The following is a 25590-nucleotide window of genomic DNA, read 5'->3' as shown; positions in this document are numbered from 1 at the left end:
CGTTTCATTTCAGGTGAGTTTCTTAGCTCTATGACAGTTACAAAATATAGACTTTTTAAACATAAATTTAGGTAAATAATACACATCACAGTTCAACAGCTTCACCTTGAAACATCTTCCATCTCTTTCTTTGCTAAACATTATAAAGATACCCATTAAGACATTGCTTCATTTTATACACAATAGCCTTTTTTCTTATCATGTGTTATACATAATGAATATCCACTTCCACAGGATATGTTAACAGTGGAAAGTCAGTACTTCAACTTGAATACTACTCTAAATGCTGTTAGCATCCAACTGTCACTACAGTTGTAAGATATATAACTGGATGCCTCTAATGGACTGGACTCAACATGACTCAGTACTGCTATATGCCAACATTTGTGCTCTGTTGCAATGCACTGATTCAGGATACAAATAATGTACCTTGCTTCATAATGTGAGATGTTTCATTCTTATTTTGTGTTTGTATAATATCTAAGCTATGGAAAATTAAGCTCTATTTATTGTTACAAGCTTTTGTTATGTTGAAAACTACATACAATGTGGAAAGAAATGTAGGACAAAAGTTACAAAATGGCCTCCTCGTGGATCCTGAAAATGGCAAAAACTTTTAATCATCATAAATCCCTAACATCTAGTCTCTTCTTTGCAAATTATGTTCTTTTTAGCAACTACAGTGGGTCGTATAGCACTGGTCACGTTGTCATTTAACATAATGCAACTATTCCGTTTAAGGTAGTCTTGATGACTAGACAGGTAGAAAGAAAATTCTCTTAGGGTTATCATGTACAACCCTGCTTGATTTGGGAGGTGATTTAGTGCTTTAGAAGTGCCTGCTTAAAGGTGTATATGGTGACACATCTTATGGTCCCTGTGACTGCTTGCCTACTATGTTCCTATGTTCAGTCATTGTGCAATGCTTCATGGCCAAAATAATCAGTAGTACTATGAAATAATACAGATACAAAAAATAATAATCTACAGAAGTCTATTTTAAAGAGACTTAAGGTTTCAGTCCAACCTTGTATACTACATCTCCTGTCTTTTTAACTGAAAAAAAATCAAATGCCATACAGAAGGGACATTTGTCATTAGGGTAACCTTTTACAAAACCTCAAACAATAAAAAGTAAAGAAATGTGACTCAATATTTATAAAAATGTAATTAATGTTATTTTTGCCAATTAGCATTTAACATATCATATCATATCTGCACAGGTTTTTTTGCATCACTAACACACTTAATACACTCACATTATCCATTTCAGATACTGAAGGAGGCTTATTCATCAGTCATATGCAACTATAACATTGTACCACTGACACTCTTATTAATACAGTCTATCAGTTCTGAATAACTAGTGGCATTTTGCTATTCTCTTCTTAGAAACGAGCAAATCTGCCTATTTGTTGTGGATGGGGTGCCATGCCTATAGGGATAATCTGAGTATGTTGGGCAGAGGGCCAGGAGAAGCAGACATGCCATTACAACAATATGTTAAGCAAGTGAAATATAACAGTGACTATGATGAAGACAAGACTTCGATGTCACACTTATATTCTTATGTCATACCTCATACCTCATATTCTTTGATGTTTTCTAAAGGTTTATCCAAATTTCACATTTCTTACTTCAATGCATTTAAGGTGTTTGTGATTAATAGAGTAAAACATATATTATATAAGGTAAAGGTACAGTTGTAACTACCACAAATACAAAATTATGCTGATAAACAATATTATTAAATATTTTATTAAAGATGTGGATATGGATTTTCAATTTCTTTACACAGTCTATACAAAAGCTCTAAATACATTTCTCAAACAATATAGCACAACCACCACAAACAACTTTGGTTTTCTTGATTTCTTTTAAGTATTGCTTCAGAGAAAAGCATTAAGGCAACAAATAGCACACTGTGTGGTTTAAGTGTGAGTGATTTATTGTTACTTAATAACTCACCTGAATTTACTCGAGGACATGGTAAGCAAGGTTCTCCAAAGGCATAGTCACTGCTTGCACAGCAACAGTCTGATTTAGTAATGGCTCCCTGTAAAGGTTTTTCACATCTTCCTCCTCTATAAACAGCATAGCATGTACTTCTCATATGAGTATCTAAGCAAAGAATGGAAAAAATATTTAAATCACTAAGGCACTCACACCAATTTTTCAAAATAATTTAGGCATGCAGCTGAAGGCACATCTGAAGAAAAAAACTAAGAAATTAAACAGACCAATCTTCATACATACTTTGGCAAATAACCTACCTATCTAAAGTAATATTCCGTGATTTAACTGAGAAAGGTGGAATTCTCAGTGACTTCTAAACATCTCTATAATCCAGCATTGTTTTACGGTTACTCGTAACAGTAATATTCACTGGTAAGATTCAACATTTTTATTTAATAATGCTGTACACACAAAAGGTACATCATCAGCTTTTTTTAGACCTCTGTAAGTTTCTGGAGATAAGCCAAAACAAAATGGTGGTTGAAAATGCAGAAATAGGCAAGTAATCACGTCACTTTGCAAATCTGGCTGAATGGTTCAAAAGACAATAAAGATTCCGTTTGAAATAAAAAAAAAACAGTTTAATTCTTTCTTAAAATAAGGAATTAGCACTTTCATCCTGTTTAATAGAACTTGTCCACATTCAATTAAAACAAGATGAACAATTTCCTTTTATAATTTCTAAAACCAGGAAATGACATCATACTCCTCTAAAAACACTTCATGTGACAAAAGGTAAAATCAAGAAGTAAATAAAAAAAATATTTACAACAGTAAAAACTTCCCTTACCAAAACCATAAGGTACTTGAAGTGGAATAATACAAAAAATAAATAAGGTGAACATAGAAATAAATTGTAAAGAATTACTTTCAAAAGAAACACTTTATGTCCTAGCTTCTGATACTGGCTTTAATGCAATAAACTCATTAAGTCCTGGGGGGTTGCAAGCATTTAGTTTTAGCTGCCAAAAAACTTCTTTTTCTTCTAGTAATAACTTACAATTGCCACCCCTCGGCGGGTTAATATGTACCCTTTCCAAAATGGCAAATCTGAATATATTACAGGTGTTGTTACCTTCCATGTGCCTGTACAAAGCATTCTTCCTGTTTTGTTTCCTAATTTCATAATAATGCTTGTAAATTCTGTTTTTTAGGCACCTGTCAGTTTTCCCGACAAGTACATCATACCAAAACCGTGGCACCAAACTCCTAAATTTGATGACATGAGTACAAACACTCTGTTAGTTGCCTGCACCATGCATATCAAGAACAATTATTTTTGTTTTAACTTTTACATACATGCATGATATTCTTTGAATGACCATCATTCTGAGACCCAGATGCACATTCCATATGGGCAGGTAGTTCCCCTGCAATTTTAGAAGGCAGGCATAACCTTTCTACTTGATGTCAAAATGAGCAGCAGTAACGAATCTGACTTTACTCATTTTTTCTGATATCTGTCATATACTGGCACTGAAGAAATTTTAGATTGCATAACTATGAATGTTATACTATGCCAAATCTTTTTTTTTTTTTGGGCTGCATCCCACGAATAAAGTGATGGACAACATATTTATTTATTTGTTTGTTTATTTATTTGTTTATTATTTATTTATTTACATTTGTTTCCCGGGAAATTCTGACTGGACACAGGTCCTTTTTCAGTGGAGGCCTGGGGAGAAAAGCTCACAGTCTGTGGCTGAGGTCTACAAAGCTAAAAAACAAATAAAAAAAATGTATAGCCCCCTGCTGTGATCATTCGTCTTTAAGCTAACAGCATATGTCAGAAGTATGTTATAATCCAGGCATGGGAAGGAAACCAATAGAAAATTTATTAAAAAAAAAACTTCGGCCAACTCATGTTCAAGTTAATGCTCATAATTTAGATGATGACTCTACTAATCAAAATTTAGTTTGCCATATACCTAAAAACCTATACCTGCAAAATATACCTTTTTAATGAGAGAAAAAATTCAGGGTAACCCTTTGCCTTCTTAACAACACATCTGGAAATAAATGCCTTCTTAGCACATTAGCAATGTAGATGCCTAAACAAACTTAACATGGGAATTTTCACCCTTGCAGTATAAATACAGTGGTGCAGTATTATGGATTAGGCATCATCGCCAACAAACAGCGCATAGCCAACACATCAAAGAATCTCAATATATTTCTCAATAAGAAACATGGTAGAAAAAGGCTGCTGACTTTAGGCTTAGTGTCCTTGAATTCTGGAAGAGTCAGTTGACAGCTGTGTTATATGCCAGTTTAGAAACATTACATAATGTAATGTAACTGTGGAAGTTTTTCCACAGAATTTCAACAAAGTGCAACACAACTGTAGTTGGAGATAGAGATATAAATAGAAGACTTCCCTTCACAATGAATGTGTTGTTGATGTGCCAACATAACTTAAAAGCAACACTCAACAGATTGTTTTGAAATTTGAGCAATGGGACTAGTGTTGTGGTTGAAAAACTGGTGAACCATGTGACACATTGTAAAAGATCCACACAGTCTACCTAGCTTGAGTTATGTGCCTCGAGCTCCTTACTACTGTGTATGTTTGATTATTTGCTTGAATGGACATGCTGCTAAAACATTACATGCTGCTAGAATATTAAAATAATGGAAACATGCTTAAAGGCAGGCCTTGCTCATTGATCACTGGTATAATTAAACTCTTCTTGACCTATAAGTTGTTTACCAGCTTAAAAGATGTTTACCAGAACATGGGGGATTTCAATGAGGAACTATATCACAAGTCTGTGGGCCAACTGTTCTCTGGAAAGGGGAAGTAATGTGTGGAAACATAAAATGAAATCAGACATTACGAGTCTTGTTTACAACTTAGGAAATGATTTGTAATTTTCTAAAATATTCCATCAGCTCATGATCAGCTTATGATCTATATGTCATGAGTTGAACTTTTTGACCCCCTTGTTTATTCAACACTATAAAATGCTCAAAGACTAGTAATAGATTGGAACTCATCATCTGGATTTGATTAAAGAAGCATCAGCCTGAACTGAGCATACAGCCATTTTGCCAGTGTCGGCCTTGTCTTGGCTGAACAGATAGCTTCACTAAATAGGATTGGAGTCCCCCTATCAGTGCCAAAGATGATTTTGTTTATGCATATGCTTGTGAGTATATGATTTATTCTCCTAGATATTTTTTGTTAATCAACTGATTTGATAATTGGTTAGTAAACTGTTTTCTTAGTTCAATAAAAAATAAGCGTTTAAGTTTGAGCCTTGGTGTCTTGTGTCATTTCTTATTCTATATTAACCTCAAAAGTAAAAGTAATGGACTAAAACACACATTATTTGAGTTCATTATTTTGGTTTTGTGTATAGAAAAGGAACAAGGGGATTACTTTAGCTGTGTTTTAGGATTTATACTGGAATTTTAAGAAAGGCAAACAGGGTCAGGTTCCACAGGAAAGGGGTAGCATGGTGAAGGACAGACATGGAAAGTTAAGTTCTCCTCTAAACTATAAAAGGACATTTGCCTCTGCATTGGGCATTAGCTGGTTGAAGGTACCATGTTCAAAGGAGTGGTGATTGCACTGTATGGCTTCCAAGGATTTCTGTAACTGCTGCTCCAAACCTTATATACTGCATTGATGCATTTTAGTGTAAATCAACAACATTCTACACAGATGATTCACATTACATAACCACAGCATATTCTGACAAACAGCAAAAAAAGTCAGTCCTTCCCTGTGGAAGCAAGGCCTGTATAGTAAACTTGTCATGGGAAGGAGGATGAAATAAGTGTGCGCAGGGTGAAGTGTATAAATGCTTTTGTCTGTGTTATGTGTTACTCCTTGAAGGCTTACTGTGGCCGAGGCGCTAGAGAGAAGAATAAATACAGAACCTTATTTTACACTGGCCTTGTTGTCTCTATTTGTGGTGTAGCAACTTGGTTTTTTATCTTGCTGTTGTTCGTTTTATCCATCTTTCATGGCTAGTGATCCAGCATTGAATATTCCGAGGGTTTTTAGAGAGGATAATGCAGGTACCTCTCAGCGGACTATTGATGGTTTCTTTAATTCAGAGCGTGAATTTGATCGTCCTGATACTAATGCTGTTGGTGAGAATGTTTCGGGTTTACCATTATGGGAGCGTTTTTTAGCTGAAACAAGGAATAAGCGTGCTTCTAATCCTTTTGCCAATATTGGAAAATGCTCCATGGATTACCCGGTAGAGGTAAAGACATTAATATCTAAACTAAGTAATTTAATGAATAAGGAAATGTTGACTTTTTACAATTACATGAGTCTGCAAAGATATTTAGATCTTGACATCATACCGCGAGGGTTGAGAGCTGTTAAATTTCCTTCTGAGCCATTTATTGGGACTTGTGCAGTTGATAAGGTCTTTCAGCAGAGATGGGAAAAACGGCACATCTCTGCTCAAGGGAATGGCTTAATATCCTGATTGAAAGAGATACCATCAAACTGTCTAACATAAAAAAAGATATTAACAGTGTTTGTTCTAACTTAATGTCTGCTTTAGACAGCGCGAAATTTGAGTCCTGTCTTCATGATATTAGAGACAAACTAAACATACAAGAGAAGAGAGTCCTTGAACAGAAAATGGATAAAATACAGAGAGATCTCCGTGATTTCGAAAAAGGCGCTGCCTACCTCAGGGGACCCAATCAGCGCTCACGTTCCAAAGCTTGTCGTAATGATGTTGGCTGGTTTAAAGATAGAACTGGTAATAATGTTAACCTGCCTGCGAGCCCAGCAGTCCGACAAGATGTGGATAATTTAATGAACCATGATTTCCCACCTTTGCCATCACCGGTGGATGACTTCTATTTCTCTGAACATTTTTGTCCACCTAGGGCATATGGTAGGCAACAGAAGAGAAGTTTTTCGGATCAGGGGAGGGCCCCCACGCCAATGGCGTGACAACAAAAGGACAAAATGGTATTAATTTATGTTCTGAATCTAATATTGTGATTAATTTATCTGGATATCAGTTAAATGATAGTATTTATGCTGTATTGAATCATGTATTGAAATTTGTACCCACTGTTTTACCTAAGAAATATGAATTTAAAATAGAATTGTTCAGATTTGTGTGCAAATTATATTTATGGTATCATTTTCACTGTTTACCTTCTTTGAATGTTGGTGTGGTAACTGCATTGAATGAAACATATACTACTGATGATGGTGTTTCAGATTTGGACTCTAATGAAACTTTTGTATCCTGTGAGAGTGACCTAAATGCCTATTGTGTTATAGACACTTCGAGAGTAAATACTAAGAGTACTTATATGCCCCCTTTTTCACATGAAGGTATAAAAACTTTTCATGTGATGGTTGAATTTGAAGTTAATTTGTTGATAAATAATTTAGATTTGACACAGGTTAATTATAATTTATCTAAAAAGGAATGGTCTGAACTAGTTAATTTTTCTAAACAGAAGGAATTAATTGTGAAACCATCAGACAAAGGAAATAAAATTATAATTATCCATTATACACAATATTATAGAATGTGCTTAGATTTACTGAGTGATGACACAGTATATTGTATAGTTACAGAAGATTTTGTCAAACAGGCTAAAAATAAGTATACCTGTCTAATACAGAGAGGTTTGAGACTAGGATATTGGTTGGAAGCTGATGTTAAGAACAAATTAAGTGTGGAGGACTCTGGTCCAACTTATTTCTATTGCTTACCCAAGATTCATAAAGATAGTAAAAATCCCCCGGGTAGACCTATAGTTTCGGCTAGTAGATACTTTCTACATAATTTGGGAGTTGTTTTGCATCACATATTGTTAAAGGAAGCCCAGAAACTCCCGTCTTACATACAAGATTCATTTGACTTTCTTCGTAAAATTAAAAATGTTACTTGGGTGGACAGTATGTATTGGCTGACTCTAGATGTCAAGAGTCTCTATACCAATATCAAACATGTATTTGGAATTGAAGCAGTACATAAACAAATGGGAGATTTTCCGTTAACACATTATGTTTTAGATTTATTGAAGTTTTGTTTAGAAAATAATTATTTTTATTTTGATAATCAAATTTTTCATCAGATCCAAGGTACAGCAATGGGTGCGCCCTTTGCACCTATGTATGCTAACATTTTTAAGTGATTAGTTGAAAAAGAATGTATTTATACTAATTGTTTTGTGAAAAATCATGTTAAATTTTATTTTAGATTTATTGATGATTTGATTTTTTTATGTGAAGGGGGCAAACATTTAGTGAATGAATTTATACAGGATATTCAATTAAATAGGTTCAATATATGTTTTGATGATATGCAGTGTGGATCGACTGTTTCCTTTTTAGATATCAACTTACAGGGTATTTCAGGACAACATGTTATTACTAGCATACATAGAAAATTTGATTTACCAAATGAATTTTTGATGGGCACCAGTTGTCACCCTAAACACACTCTTGAAGCCTTACCATATGGAGAATTTTTAAGAATTTCTCGGTTATGTAATGATGATAATACATTTATGAATGAAATATTATGTACTAGGAATATGTTTGAAAAAAGACAATATGATAGAAAGCTGATTAATTTGGATATCAATAAAATTTTTAATAATAGGTTTAATAAGGGGCCATTATGTATAAATAACTGTAGGAATGATATTAAGAATCATAAAGAAGTAGATAAGATATTTATGGTTTCTACATATAATATTTGTAGTGAGAATATTGAAAAATGTATCTTACATTTTTGGAATTTTTTAAAAAAGTATCTTGAATTAAAGAGTTTAGTTGAAAAAAAAGTTGATGTTCTCTTATAAGAGGGGTAGAAATGTGAAGGATATGATAGTGCATACTAGATTTCATAAACCTGATGAAAAATTGCACTATGAAATTAAGAGTAGAGAGATGTTATCATGTGGGAAATGTAGTGTTTGCCCTTATATAATTAATTTTTTCCCTTACATAAATAATATTAAGTACAGATCTAATGGCCAGTATAGTTGTAGAACTGAGAGAGTGATATATGCTATTAGATGTGGCTGTAATAAGTTTTATATTGGCCAAACGAAAATAATATTTAAGGTGAGACTATTAGAACATCTGAGGGATATTACGGTAAAAAAATTAGAGTCCCTTAGCTCAGCATTTTTATGAATGTCATGATGGTAAATGTGGTAGTTTAACAGCAACTATTTTAGAACAGGTTTTTATAGGTGAACTAAATGAGAATTTGATTAAGAATGCACTGTTAAAAAAAGAAACTATTTTTATTTTGAAGTATGAAACTTTAATTCCTAGGGGCTTGAATACAGATTGTTGCTGGAGAAGTGTTATTTGATTTGTCCAAAAGCACTTTAAATTTGTTTGAATTGTATTTTAATTAACTTGAATGATTTAACTGTTTGATTGCTGCTAATAGCTGATGCTATATAAATGCTTTTGTCTGTGTTATGTGTTACTCCTTGAAGGCTTACTGTGGCCGAGGCGCTAGAGAGAAGAATAAATACAGAACCTTATTTTACACTGGCCTTGTTGTCTCTATTTGTGGTGTAGCAACTTGGTTTTTTATCTTGCTGTTGTTCGTTATATCATATATAGCTATCCATCTGCATGTATATATATATATATATATATATATATATATATATATATGTATATTATATTTAAATATATATATATATATATATATATATATATATATATATATATGTATGTATATTATATATAAATATATATATATATATATATATATAAAACACACACGTGTGTGTGTGTGTGTGTGTGTGTGTGTGTGTGTGTGTGTGTGTGTGCATATATATGTGTACATGCATATACACACACACACACACACACACACACACACACATATATATATATATATAATCACAAGAAAATTATATCCTTATGTGTTTATGTTGGGAAGGGCATGCTACAATTGACGACCTACAAGCTGACAACCTACATAGGTCATATCTTTGACAGGCACAATGTTTGTACCAAAGACAGTGTTTTTCTCCCACACTATGGTAGAGTGCCAGGAGAAATTATGGACTTTAAACCACTGCTGATTATCTCTTAATATTCTATACTATTTCTGGTATGGGAGATGACACGGATAGTATGGTTGTCATCAATGGGAGGTATGATATCTAGGCTTTGGTGCATCAAGTTCTCGAACAAAAGCAGTCAGGACTATTACACCTTCCTCCATAAGAACTTTTGTTCTTTGTTGATGAAAATATGCAGAATAAAGCAATATGAAAGGACAATAAGTAAGAGAGCCACTGCAGGAGGGAGACAAGCAATGTCTACCACTCCCAGCTGTGGGGGTGGGAAAAGCTAAACGTATTACATCTAACCAGAAGATGCTTTGTTGACAAAATATATAACATAAAACAGCAACAATAAAAAACAAGGAAACACGGTGAAAGAGTGCAGAAAAGTATATGGAGAACTAAATTTGCAAACTAACCAAAAATATTTATAATTTATTATAGTTTGAGGTGCATGATAATGTACTGATGTGTAAGTAAACTTATCTAGATGTTCTAATGCATCATCATTGCAGTAGCCTTAATTATGTGGGTTTACCCCCCCCCCCCATGCATTGACCAGCTTTGAAAAGTTCTGGGCACCTTCCAGGTGCTCCTCCTGCAGGAGCACTCCTATAAAGGAGGAGTGCCAAAAGCTTCACAGCATTTTTTTACCAGGAAGAAGGCAAGAGCTCTGAATGCATGTGTTAGGAAACAAAGAAAACTATCTTTACAGAAAGGGGGAAAGGAACCACACCCTGGCAACATATCAGGAAGAACAAAAGGTAAAAGAGGGTTAGACTGAGAGAAAGCTACTGTAAACGTGATGTATTACAACATCTACGGTTATGCTTAGTTACTTACACAACAGTATTATGTTCAAAATGATCATCACTGCAGTAGTCAGAGCTATGTAGGTAGATTATCACAGATCACATAAGTGGAGCAAAACAGGGAGGAGGCCAGTACCTAAAACTCTAGGAGCCCCAGGAGTTTGGTCCTAGCAAAATCAGTTCTGGACCTTAAAAAGAAATCCATTTTGTAATGTTTTGTAAAGGTATGTACTGAAGACCAAGTTGCTGCCTCTAGAATGCTTCTAGAGCCCTCCCTTTCAAAAAAGCCACTGCAGAAGCTAATGCTCTTGCTGAATGAGCTGTAACTCTGCCTGGAAGTGGCTTGTTGTGGTGAGTCTAACAAAAAGTAATAGCATAAGACACCCATGACGAAACAGTTAATTCTGACACTGATAGCTTCTTCCTCTTCCCTTCATATACTATCAATCCATTCCTTGCAAGCAAATCCCTTAGTATACCTAGATTCCTCCATAAGTTCACCCCTATAATACTCTTCCTGCTCATTTGTGGCAACATTGAAGCAAACCTTGGCACATCATCACTTTCAACTTGTGTGTTAACTATGCCCATAGTATCAAGAATCAAACAGACCAAGAAAAGAACTTTTTCATCCTTCACTACCCTAACCTCATAGTCTTGCCTCAAACCCACTAATCCTTCCATCCACCACTTCTTCCCTGGGTGCAACTACTATCTTAATGGGAGGCCTGGTTCTAGACCTGATGGTGGAACAGTGCTGTTTTTAAATCTGATACAAATGTCATAGTTCAAAGCAACACTACCTCAGACTCTTTTCCTAACTGGCTACTTCTCTGAGTGCTCTCCCCTAACAAATTTCCTGTCCTTCTTACCTGCAGCCTTCTTAGCCTAATTCAAAACTCTTCTGCTTGAAATTACCTTTTCAATAAAAAAATCTCAAAAACTTCATCTTACTAAAGGACTTTAATCTCAACCTTCTTGGCCCTAATCAGAACAATATCTGGGAAATCCTTAATGACTTCAAACTCATATAACTGGTCAATGAACCTACCAGAACAAATTCTTCTCATCACTTACTTCTTGTTCTTATTATTACGAATTATCCCAACATTATTTCCCAAATTCTCATTCACACCCCCTTCCTTCAGTGACAGTTGTCCCTTCAACTTCAATATCTCTCACCACATAAACAAATCCCTTCCTCCATCATATTATTCTGGAACAAATCACAATCCAGCATTCTCAAAAGAAAGACAACACCAACCTCAACTGACCCTAATTATTGCAACATTCTTGTCACACAAATTCTCACTAACCCCCATGACCCACTTTCCCAAAATCACACAGCTCAACCCCCCCCCCAATGGTAAATGGCTCACATGTAAACTCAAATAGCTCCTTAGTCTTATGGACAATACCTGGCATACCTGGGGAAAAACATCCTCAACTACCAGGCAACACCAAACTAAATGAATAAATCTTGCTAAACAGGCAATCAGGCAACATATGAAAAAGCATCAGTCAACCTTTCTCAACTCATCTAAACAATTCTGGGCAGAAGTCAATCACCTAATAGACTGCACTAATCCAGCTACCACCCACTCCTTCTCATCTCACCTCACAGCAGCTGGTTTCATCCTCCACTTCCATACACTCCCTATCCCTGATTCCATTTATAACCCTCCTCTCTCTATAACCCACCATATTCTCACGTTCCATCTCATAGCAATCAATGTTAAACTTGTAACACTACTTGAAAAACTAAAAACTGAACTCCACTTTGAATTATAGTTTTCTGCTTGTATTATGTATAGGAGCCTTAACTGAGCAGCCCTGATGTACCCCTTAAAATCAGGTAATCATAAGCCACCTCGTTTTACTGGAAGTATCAACGATTCTCTCTTGACTCTTGCCATCTTCCCCTCTCTGATAAAATCCTTCAACTCTTTATTAATTGCTATCCACCGCTTCTCTTCTGGATGATAAAAATATACCTGACCTGTGTATAAAACTAAAGGAACATTTTCACTGCTTGTATTTTGCTATCCATATCCATAAAACAGAGATTCCAGTCTCTCAGTTTTTGTCTCTTCCTATGTATTCTTAGCTGCCATGACAGAATCCTATTTAACTCATACTCGTAAATACTTCATTTTATTATGTCCCCATAAATATGTGTATTGCTAATCCAATTCATGTCTGAGTATATAGTTTACAGCTATTGCCTTTGTTTTATCTTCATTAATGTTGTATCTCAAAAAGACCTGATACTGTCTCAGAATGTTTCACAACAGTGAAATGTCATTTCTGGTTTTATCAGGTACAAAATAATATCATCTGCAAACTTTTCTGGATTACCATACCAGTTATATCCTTGAATTTCTGAGTCCCTAATTTTCCTTGACAATGGTTCTAAATATAATGGAAATAATAAAGGAGAAAGAGGACACCCCAGCCTGCTTCCTCTATTTAAACAGAAATTAAGTTTCACCTCCCATTCCTCACAAAACACCTTCATTAAAATTATCACTTATGACATAGGGAATAATACATTTATATAAATGAAAACAAACCATATTGACACAATCACAATTGCAAACGTTTAATATCACAAACCATACTGACATAATTCTAACTGCAAACATTATACATGTATCACTTATAATCTGCCCAATCATTGTCAGTCAGACATTACATAGCTCATTCAAGTCTTGCTTTTTTTTAAACCCTTTTCCTCCCCTGCATTTTTCCTATGTAATTTGTTCCTACCCTTTTCTAAATATCCCAGTTCCAGTTGTTTTATCTCTGTTACTATATTCACTACTTCTAGTACAGTTGGTTTAGACTTTGCTTTCCACTTGCAAGTAATTGTGTTTTGGCAGCTACCATAATTAGATTCAGCAAGGTATTACTATGTCTACGAAATACCAATTCTGTATCATAGCTCAGAAAAATAATTTCCCAAGTTACATAAATTTGCTCACCCAGCATCTCTGACACAGTAGTCTGCAGGGAGTCTTTAAAGTCTGCCTACTCATTACACTCCCAGAAAATATGTTTACAATTACCTCTTTCTTCCCCATCATACCTCCAACATTTGCTGTCCACAACAGGAAAAATTATCTAGAGTCTAAAATATTTCCAAGCAAAAATCCCAAATCTTCTAGATTTTGTTGCATATTTGGGAGACATACATATAACCCCCCCCCCACTCATTGTTTATGTGTGAACTGCTTATCCAGTCTCTCTTCCCAATCCTTTCTAACCTCCTCTGATTGATTCTTACAGCTATTAAGCAATATTTTACACACTCTACTAATTATTCTTTTTTTTAATGGCAGCTTCTGTTCTAGATTTTACTAAAAACTCTACCAGTGCTGGTCTTTCGTTTAGGACCCCCCTATATCTTTCTCTTTGCCTATACTCTGATATCAGTCCTTGATAGGGAAGGCAATCTCTAACATGTAGTCCAGATAAATTCTTGGTGCCTTCCCATTCTATTACCTTTCCCTCTATAGTTATTTGCTCCCAATACCTTGGTTCCTTTGTCAGTTTTCTCCAATAAATTCCAGCACCCCACCTTGTGTATTATCTGTATCCCTAACTGCAGTCATCCCTATCAGCAGAATCTCCTTTCTATATTCATGTGTTGGCTTAGTTCTTAGAATACTTTTGGCTACTTTATGAATATAATATTCTGTATGATTATTGTTATTCTGCTTATAGGTCTGCATCCAAAATCCCAGTCTCTCCTTGTTTCTTGAGTTTCCCCCATGTTTCATCATCATGCCTTTCAACTCTGAGTTATAGTTTTCTGCTTGTGTTATGTATAGCAGCCTTAACTATTTTGCTCTGAAATAGCCCTTCAAATCGGGTAATAATTAACCTTATTATTGTGTCAGGTAATGCAAATTCTTCCATCACTCTACATATAAAATCACAGCTTACTCTATTGAATGCTTTCCCTGCATCAAAACCCACCAACAACAGTAGTATTTCTATAAATTCTGTTTCCCCTGGATCATCAAATGCTCTGTTAATGTTGGTGTATGTTTGCCTTCCCTCCATAAAACCACAACGATCAACAGCTATCAATTTTGGCATCAACTTTGCCATTCTTTTAGCCATAACAGGCATAACTTTCTTCCAGGATGGGGGTGCTTTTCCTCCATTTAAAATAGTGTTCAATAAAACCTTCCAGGTATTTATCACTTTCTTCCCTCCAAGCTTCCAAACTTCCACAGGAATATCATCTATTCCTGGTTACACATCAGCATTTCTATCTCATCTCCTCCTTTCCTAACTGTAAGTAACAGAGCCTCATTTACCTCTAATCTTGGCATATTTAATTCTTCCATAAACATTTTCATTAGTACTTTTTCTTGATTTTCACATTTCTCTGCTTCATACACAACGTTTGTACTTTCTGTTACCTAAGCCATTGTGATAAAAGTGTTTGTGCTCCGAGTTATTATCAAAAACAGCTGCTTAACAGCAATCTTTCTAAACTCATGCATGTTATACAGGTAGTCCCTTATTTTCTCTTTAGCACTCTGCAGTTGTGCCTCTTCTTTTTCTGTGTGATTCCCCCTATTCTGCTATATTTTAACATTTGTCAGTCCCTCTAAATAATTCTTGTTACTTTTTAACCATATTCTTTTTCTATTATTTCTACCCTATTTTTAAACTCCTCTTTCATTTTATACCACTCCTTATCTCTGCTTTCTGAAGAAATTTTTCTTTCCTAATAATTCCTCAATAATTTCCATTATCCATTCCTTAAATTCCTCTCTGTTTAACACATAGGTGAGGAAGTGTCAGTGTCTCATATTAATTTCATTACAATGCATTTTATTTTAGTTATTATTGGTGCATGATATGAAATAATTATTGGATACGTATAAAACTTTCAATTAAATGCATGTTCCTATAAAATATAATTTCTGCCCAGCCTAGCCCAGTTTTTGTACCTTGGGGAATAATATGTAAATTCTGAGCTCCTACTACTGAAATCACATCTTCCATACCAAATATTTTCAAAAATCAACTCTCTTTATTTACATGTTCCCTTCCAGGCTCAACAGATACATCCTCACTGCTGCAAATCAAATTCTAGTCCCACCTATAAGTAATACTCCATGCTGAAAGCTGATTATTTCTCCCAGAATTTTCTTAAGTTCCAGTGTAGCAGTTTTAAGTGGAATATAAATATGTGCCAAAGTAATCCTCCTCCCTTGGCAGTAGTCCCTTACTACTACAAATCTATCATTATTATATTTTTTCCTCCTCTATCACTTTTGGAACTCCTGTAGCAATTAATATCAGTATCCCCTTTTTCCTTTGTCCCAAATTTTCTGCTGAATAACCTTCCTGAAATCCTTTCTTTATCAAATTCACATGCTCAGTTCCTTCCAAACTTGTCTCCTATAGCATAGCTATTTACACTGCATTTTTTATATAATTCACTACTCTTGCTTTTTGCATACAACTGTGAGACCATTCACATTGAAAGATAATATGGAGTGTTTCCATTATGATACAAAGTTATTATTCCCACCTGTTATGTACAACAGCTTTTTTAATGTCTAGTTTCAGCTTTTGTGTTAGGTGCATACACTAATGTCTGGCAGGTTGATCTTTTATGCAGTTGTTTCTCGTCATATCCATTTGAATCTGTCACATCTAAGAAGACTTTTTGTTATAATAAAAACCCTCAAATAAAAAAACACCCCTAAAACAAACCCATAACATGTTAACTTACTACAAAAGCATAAAACTAAGTAGATCTTCAAATAATGATGTTTAGTCCCCCCCCCCACCACTCCATAGGAACAATTCTCCCAGATTGACAGCTATACTTACAGGGTTTAAATGACATACAATGAAAGTCATCCATGTTGAGATGTATGGTACAGCCTGTGCTTCTACTAACACTAAGGTCTGTCTGCTTTCGCCTTACCTTTATTCCTCTCCTAGATGTAAAAAAAAAAACAACTTGAATGCTTTCAGTAAACACTATCTTTTACCCACTGAAAGAAAAAAAATCTGTTTTTATTGTTCTTAATACCTTGTCTCCATAGAAGCATGAGAACCAGTTACAAGATTGCCTTCAGCTACAAACTTCTCATGTTGCACTGTGAACACATTTGCTAAAGGAAACTTTTCATTACATTCAATATTTTTTTTATTTACTTGCTTCCAATTAAAACTTGTTGTTAGGTCAAGCCAATAGCGTTAATCTAGACATTCCCTATGCAAAAGTAAGAAAATACATATCAACTTTACTTATACCATGCTCTTTTGTTTAGATTTTCTTCTCTTTTTATATTACAGTGTATTCACTTCTTAAAACTGAACAACCAGAAAGAAAGACGGAAATACCCCAAAAAAGCTTTACTACATAACATGTAGTGTATATTATGTTTTATAACTATACTGTTATGAACAAGTTTTAATTACAATTACCTCTTTCCCTCTCCTTAATGTTCTTCTAAACATTAATGGCATGAAATAGGAAATGCTTTGGAGTTCCTTACAAGTTTAACAAAGTCAAATAAGTCCAATATTTCCAGGTTTTCTTATTCTGCTATATTTCATAAATGTGACTGATGCTTTGTAATCCAACATTTATTCATTAACTTCTGAGTTGTTGGCATTCTTCCTGTTGATCTCCATCTTACAACTCCAGTCTCTGGTTCATTTCAACATACTCCTGGTTCTTCTAATCAACTCCTGTGCTTTTTTCCATCTCTCAAGAATTTTCCTTTAGAGCACTGGAAAAGGTTTCATGGGCAATGGAGCTTTATGACCTTTATTATCAGAAAAATAAGAAGCAGACTCCCCTTCTGTTTGATAGCTCATTTTTCTTGCACAAACGTTTGTATTTCCTCCTTAGCGCGTTCTGCATCAAAAATTACTTTATCTAGATGCAGCAGCTTGAATCTCACACTTGCTTCTTGACATTCCCTGAATACTGAAATAAATTTACTCCTCTTCTGCCTGGTATACAGTAAGTAATCATGTTCCAGAAACACTATACTGTCTCCAACTTTTAGTACTTTGTCCATCTGCCACAGATTTATCAGAATCAACTCTTTCTACTGGTAGAATTGCATATTTATTAGAGGTCTTGGTTGCTTTCTCATGGTCAGGTTTGGAGCATACCTACAATGTGCCCTGTAAATTAACAACTTCTACTGTGGAATACCAATCCAGTTGCTTATTTGTGCTTTCATAAAATTAATGTAGTCTATTCCTTCCAGTATTTTTGGTACAGCAGAAAATCTAAGGTTTTCCCTATGTGCTCTGTCTATAATTCTATAATTTTTTTAAACATTTCTTCTTCAGCAGTCTCATACTCAGCCAGCCTTTTCTCCATTTCATACTCTGATGTTTCCAGTTGTATTAACTCATCTGAATATCTGTTTAAAGCTTCCTCCATTTTTCTAGCCCTTTGTTATTTCAGTTGATATACCCGTTTGGTGTTTTTGTTTATTTTACTCAATATTGAGCAAATTTGACTTATTTTTCCTCAAGTTGACTGAGACTCATGTCTTGTACCTTGCTGGACCTTGAACTGCTTGTTGTTAGACAGCTACATGATTCTTCCCAGCCAGTGTTTTCTCCTTACCCTCTGTGGCTGATTTTATTTCAGGTTCTCCAAAGCTGTTCTTCTTTTTTGGAGGTCAGGCAGTGCTCTTAATACATAGCAACTGAAATTTACCCAAAAAGGCAAATTTATCAGCTCTTGAGTTTCTGTTTCCACACTGGGAGAGCTGTTATTCAGTGTGCAGCCATCTTGGAAGTCAGGTCAAGGAGGATTTTTGAACATTTATCTGGAAGCCCTGATTGGTAAGGAGTGAAAAAACCCATGTTAAGGACTCCTGACACCTGCAAATGGCTCTGTTTGACAACCTCTACAGTAACAGGGCCAAAGAATACCTCCTTGCCTAAGGCAGAGTTTAAAATCTCAGATTTTACCTCATAAGAACACTTTTGAGTATGTCATTAGTCATATCTTCTCAAAACAGTAGCAGTCGTCATGTCCCTATCTGCACAACCACTCTTTAAAGGACATTTTGACACTTGAGATAGGTTAGAAATGGGTCTATATGAGAATATCGAAAGATTGAAACACCAAATGTTTAAATGTCGAACTGTATTCAGCGAAAGCTGAAAACAACGAACATACAGAACAGCGAATTTTTTCCTAGGGAAAAAATTTGCTGTTCCAAAACACATACACACAACACAAGCACACCAAACAAACAGTAATCCACACACATACACCTAAAATCTTACACCTAACCCTACACTCAACTATACACACACACACCACTAACTATCCACTTACCTTAACTCAAACCCTAACCCTAAGGTCCGTCACTATCGCACACTCACCCGCGCCCTAACCCTAACTCACCTACCCCGCCCTAACCCTCACGTCCACACAATCGCACACTTACCTGACCTGCGCCCTAACCCTAACTCACCTAACCCACGCTAACCCTCACATCCACAAAATCACGCACACATACCTAACCCGCGCTCTAACCCTAACTCACCTAACCCACCCTAACCCTCACATCCACATAATCGCACAATACCTAACCTGCACCCTAACCCTAACTAACCTAATCCACACTCAATCGCACACTTACCTGAACCCAACCCGTAACTTTCCACCACAGTGCTGAAAATACCGAAGCAACAGAAATGGACAACCGAATTCTTTCCCTAGGAAAAAATTTGCTTTTCTATTTCTTCGATATTTTCAGCTTTCGATGAATACAGTTCAACATTTAAACATTCGGTGTTTACATCTTTCGATATTCTAATATAGACCCGTTAGAAATTGCAGGACTCTAACAGGATCTACCTTCTGAAGGAAGTGTGGCTGAACAATTCCACAAGCTATCAACATTTGACAGAATAAATAGAAAAAGGAAATTCTCTTATGAAATCTGTCTCTTTCCCCTTGTCTGCAGATGGAAGGATGTCATTTTGCCTGTTTGGAGATGGAAAGCTGAGCATCAGGGTTATTCCAGATAGTATTTAACCTACGAAAAAATTTGGTTTTCTGTTGTTTCGATATTTTCAGCTTTCGCTGAATACAGTCCAACATTTAAACATTCGGTGTTTACATCTTTCGATATTTTAATATAGACCCGTTAGAAATTGCAGGACTCTAACAGGATCTACCTTCTGAATGAAGTGTGGCTGAACAATTCCACAAGCTATTAACATTTGACAGAATAAATAGAAAAAGGAAATTCTCTTATGAAATCTGTCTCTTTTTACATTACAGTGTATTCACTTCTTAAAACTGAACAACCAGAAAGAAAGACGGAAATACCCCAAAAAAGCTTTACTACATAACATGTAGTGTATATTATTTTTTATAAATATACTGTTATGAACAAGTTTTAATTACAATTACCTCTTTCCCTCTCCTTAATGTTCTTCTAAACATTAATGGCATGAAATAGGAAACATGCTTTGGAGTTCCTTACAAGTTTAACAAAGTCAAATAAGTCCAATATTTCCAGGTTTTCTTATTCTGCTATATTTCACAAATGTGACTGATGCTTTGTAATCCAACATTTATTCATTAACTTCTGAGTTGTTGGCATTCTTCCTGTTGATCTCCATCTTACAACTCCAGTCTCTGGTTCATTTCAACATACTCCTGGTTCTTCTAATCAACTCCTGTGCTTTTTTCCATCTCTCAAGAATTTTCCTTTAGAGCACTGGAAAAGGTTTCATGGGCAATGGAGCTTTATGACCTTTATTATCAGAAAAATAAGAAGCAGACTCCCCTTCTGTTTGCTAGCTCATTTTTTTTTGCACAAACTTTTGTATTTCCTCCTTAGCGCGTTCTGCATCAAAAATTACTTTATCTAGATGCAGCAGCTTGAATCTCACACTTGCTTCTTGACATTCCCTGAATACTGAAATAAATTTACTCCTCTTCTGCCTGGTATACAGTAAGTAATCATGTTCCAGAAACACTCTACTGTCTCCAACTTTTAGTACTTTGTCCATCTGCCACAGATTTATCAAAATCAACTATTTCTACTGGTAGAATTACATATTTATTAGAGGTCTTGGCTGCTTTCTCATGGTCAGGTTTGGAGCATACATACAATGTGCCCTGTAAATTAACAGCTTCTACTGTGGAATACCAATCCAGTTGCTTATTTGTGCTTTCATAAAATTAATGTAGTCTATTCCTTCCAGTATTTTTGGTACAACAGAAAATCTAAGGTTTTCCCTATGTGCTCTGTTCTATAATTCTATAATTTTTTTAAACATTTCTTCTTCAGCAGTCTCATACTCAGCCAGCCTTTTCTCCATTTCATACTCTGATGTTTCCAGTTGTATTAACTCATCTGAATATCTGTTTAAAGCTTCCTCCATTTTTCTAGCCCTTTGTTATTTCAGTTGATATACCCGTTTGGAATTTCTGTTTATTTTACTCAACATTGAGCAAATTTGACTTATTTTTCCTCAAGATGACTGAGACTCATGTCTTGTACCTTGCTGGACCTTGAACTGCTTGTTGTTAGACAGCTACATGATTCTTCCCAGCCAGTGTTTTCTCCTTACCCTCTGTGGCTGATTTTATTTCAGGTTCTCCAAAGCTGTTCTTTTTTGGAGGTCAGGCAGTGCTCTTAATACACAGCAACTGAAATTTACCCAAAAAGGCAAATTCATCAGCTCTTGAGTTTCTGTTTCCACACTGGGAGAGCTGTTATTCAGTGTGCAGCCATCTTGGAAGTCAGGTCAAGGAGGATTTTTGAACATTTATCTGGAAGCCCTGATTGGTAAGGAGTGAAAAAACCCATGTTAAGGACTCCTGACACCTGCAAATGGCTCTGTTTCACAACCTCTACAGTAACAGGGCCAAAGAATACCTCCTTGCCTAAGGCAGAGTTTAAAATCTCAGATTTTACCTCATCAGAACACTTTTGAGTATGTCATTAGTCATATCTTCTCAAAACAGTAGCAGTCGTCATGTCCCTATCTGCACAACCACTCTTTAAAGGACATTTTGACACTTGAGATAGGTTAGAAATGGGTCTATATGAGAATATCAAAAGATGTAAACACCAAATGTTTAAATGTCGAACTGTATTCAGCGAAAGCTGAAAACAACGAACATACAGAATAGCGAATTTTTTCCAAGGGAAAAAATTTGCTGTTCCAAAACACATACACACAACACAAGCACACCAAACAAACAGCAATCCACACACATACACCTAAAATCTTACACCTAACCCTACACTAAACTATACACACACACCACTAACTATCCACTTACCTTAACCCAAACCCTAACCCTAAGGTCCGTCACTATCGCACACTCACCCGCGCCCTAACCCTAACTCACCTACCCCGCCCTAACCCTCACGTCCACACAATCGCACACTTACCTGACCTGCGCCTAACCCTAACTCACCTAACCCACGCTAACCCTCACATCCACACAATCGCGCACACATACCTAACCCGCGCTCTAACCCTAACTCACCTAACCCACCCTAACCCTCACATCCACATAATCGCACAATACCTAACCTGCACCCTAACCCTAACTAACCTAATCCACACTCAATCGCACACTTACCTGAACCCAACCCGTAACTTTCCACCACAGTGCTGAAAATACCGAAGCAACAGAAATGGACAACCAAATTCTTTCCCAGGAAAAAATTTGCTTTTCTGTTTCTTCGATATTTTCAGCTTTCGCTGAATACAGTTCAACATTTAAACATTCGGTGTTTACATCTTTCGATATTCTAATATAGACCCGTTAGAAATTGCAGGACTCTAACAGGATCTACCTTCTGAAGGAAGTGTGGCTGAACAATTCCACAAGCTATCAACATTTGACAGAATAAATAGAAAAAGGAAATTCTCTTATGAAATCTGTCTCTTTCCCCTTGTCTGCAGATGGAAGGATGGCATTTTGCCTGTTTGGAGATGGAAAGCTGAGCATCAGGGTTATTCCAGATAGTATTTAACCTACAAAAAAATTTGGTTTTCTGTTGCTTCGATATTTTCAGCTTTCGCTGAATACAGTTCAACATTTAAACATTCGGTGTTTACATCTTTCGATATTTTAATATAGACCCGTTAGAAATTGCAGGACTCTAACAGGAGCTACCTTCTGAATGAAGTGTGGCTGAACAATTCCACAAGCTATCAACATTTGACAGAATAAATAGAAAAAGGAAATTCTCTTATGAAATCTGTCTCTTTCCCCTTGTCTGCAGAGGGAAGGATGGCATTTTGCCTGTTTGGAGATGGAAAGCTGAGCATCAGGGTTATTCCAGACAGTATTTAACACATCCTTCAAGTCTGGCATAATAGAAGGAATGGGTGTAATATGATGTACATCCGCTAGCAGCATATTATAATATCTCCACAGTTTAGGGGGGACATTCACTTGTTTCCACAAAAATACATCATTCATCATAGAAATAGTCTTAGAAAAGGAAAGCTTGTTTAATGACAGTGAAAAAGACCAGCTTTCTTCTGAATCAGAGTCTTGGGCTTCAGAACCAGACAAAGAAAAAAACATGCCTCTATCTTGTCAGAATCTTCTGACATATTTTCCTTAGGAGTATACTGACCTAGTTAATCTTCTGGTATGAACAGGACAGAAAGCCTGGAAAATACTCATGGAAAGATAAGAAAAGTATCCTTATGAACAAGTAAATGTCTTTGGATAAGCAATGCCTAACATTTTGTTTCTTTTTTCTGGCAACATCTATGGAAGGAGATTGACTGAGAGATGGTACTTCATCCTGAACAAGAGGTCTCTTTCCCCTGCCCCTCAGAGAACAGCCCCCAGCAGAACCTCCCAGATTCAAAGAAGATAGTTTTTCCATGCCTGGACTGGACAATGGAACAACCAAAGAGGATGTGCCTAACTCTTTGTCCGTGGTGGCTGAAGGGACTACAACAGGGGGAATCCAGAGAAACTAATGAATGGTCAGAAGAGAAACAATTGGCAACTAAGAGTCACCCACCAGTGCCTGAGGCACTGTCTGAGCCAGCACTGTACATAAGAGCTCCAATTCTGCTGTGTTTTTTTTTCTTTTCAGATACAGCAGGAGAAGAAAACAGGACGAGTATAAGAATTCATGCTTTAGTCAAGGAAGAAGACAAACTGCCGGTAAACGTTAGTGTGAAGAGTTAGTTGGAAGGTAAGTTATCAGACAAGTGTTTACAAGCAGCACACATACACACTCTTACAGCTCTCCACACATTTAAAAGTAAAAGTTCAAACAGTACAAAAACACCCCATAGGAACTCTAAGTCCCTTTCACAGAAAGTACACTGACAGAAGCCAAGAAATAAAAGCATACTGCCACAAACTGTACCCAAGAACCAAACATAAAATAAATTTCTGCCTGAAGTAAAGTTCCCAATACTTAAATAAAACCCCTTCAAGCAAAATGTCTCAAGCTGTAAGATAATGAAAGTAAGCTGCCACAAAGTGTAGACATGCACCAAAACCCTCAAACACCATCTGAAGTACATACAAACACTTCCTGAAATTTAAATTCTTATTCTTCAGTTAGTGTGAAAAGCAGTAAATTTTTTTCACAAAAACAGTCCCAGCATTCAATAAAATATGCCCATTCTAAAAATATCAGTTTATGAAAACAAACGTCTTATATTAATAAAACTGCTAGCTTTTTTTCAGAAAATAAAAAAAAAATCCAAATATTTAAAAGGACAATAATTTCTGTATGTAAGGGTTCCACCATGGGGACTTATCTGCCAGAAATGAAGGCTGTAGCCAACTGCAGCTCCTGTGAAGTCTCAGAGCTGCTTTCTTATGAGGTGGCAAGAAAGTATTGAAGTTGTCTATCCTCTGACTGCGGATTTCCCTTCAAGGAGCTTGCCAATCAGCGGTCAAAATGTAGGTGTGGGAGGGAACCAGAGCTTTTTGAAGACTGTCAGTTATTGTATCCTGAGCATCTGTGGTAACTGACTGGAGGGGAGTTGGAAGAGAGAATGGAAGACCTGAATGCCAAGCTTTATGGTCCATCCACCATCCAGTCTCCCTCTTTACAAATCCTAGGACTGGGATCTGAAATGATAAGGGATGTAAATGCTACATCCAGAGTGATCTGAGGTATTGTATTTTCCTCATGTGTAGTCTGGCAAGAGGAAGCATGGGAATTATGTATGCCATGTATTTCAGAATCCTGAAAAACGTTGTTGTATATGCCTGGCTTTGACAGGAGAAACTCAGGAAGAACTGCTGAAATGTGTCTCTTTGTCTGGAGGAAAGTTTCTTTCTTTCCATGGCAGTCCAACAAACATCTCAGGAAAATTATTCTTTAAGAAGGTATGAGAGAAGACTTCAGGAAAATGATTTGAAATCCCACACTGAGTAGAAGTTCTGGAACAGCTGCTAAAGACTCTTGATAGCAGGACACACAGTCTGCAAAAATAAGACAATTGTCCAAATAAAGAAAAATGTGAATGAATGCCTTGTAGTCTGCAGTAAGCAATGGCTAGAACTAGGCATGTTGTGAGTACCCTTGGTACAGTGGAGAGTCCAAATGGTAAAACAGAGAGCTGATAATATAAGTCACATACAGCAAATCTTAAGAACTGCCTGGAATGCTTGACAACAGGAATGTGATGATAGGTATGCTTTAGAGCCAGCTTTACCATGAAAGCTAGAGTGGGGATC

At 36.0% G+C, this 25590-nt stretch overlaps 1 protein-coding gene across 3 annotated transcripts in view; it reads right to left on the bottom strand.

Annotated features, from left to right (window-relative positions):
• Window positions 1-25590, bottom strand: part of FBN1 (fibrillin 1) — a 4097759-nt gene that overhangs the window by 2538253 nt on the left and 1533916 nt on the right. For all 3 annotated transcript variants that reach the window (XM_044077620.1, XM_044077621.1, XM_044077622.1), the window contains exon 17: window positions 1969-2121. In XM_044077620.1, the coding sequence (XP_043933555.1) occupies window positions 1969-2121 (153 nt within the window). The remainder of the gene's footprint in view (window positions 1-1968; window positions 2122-25590) is intronic.

This window comes from Protopterus annectens, chromosome 7.part0 (assembly GCF_019279795.1).
Source record: "Protopterus annectens isolate FY-2018-M chromosome 7.part0, PAN1.0, whole genome shotgun sequence".
NCBI classification, from domain to species: Eukaryota; Metazoa; Chordata; order Ceratodontiformes; family Protopteridae; genus Protopterus; species Protopterus annectens.
This window is presented reverse-complemented; position numbering and strand designations above follow the sequence as displayed.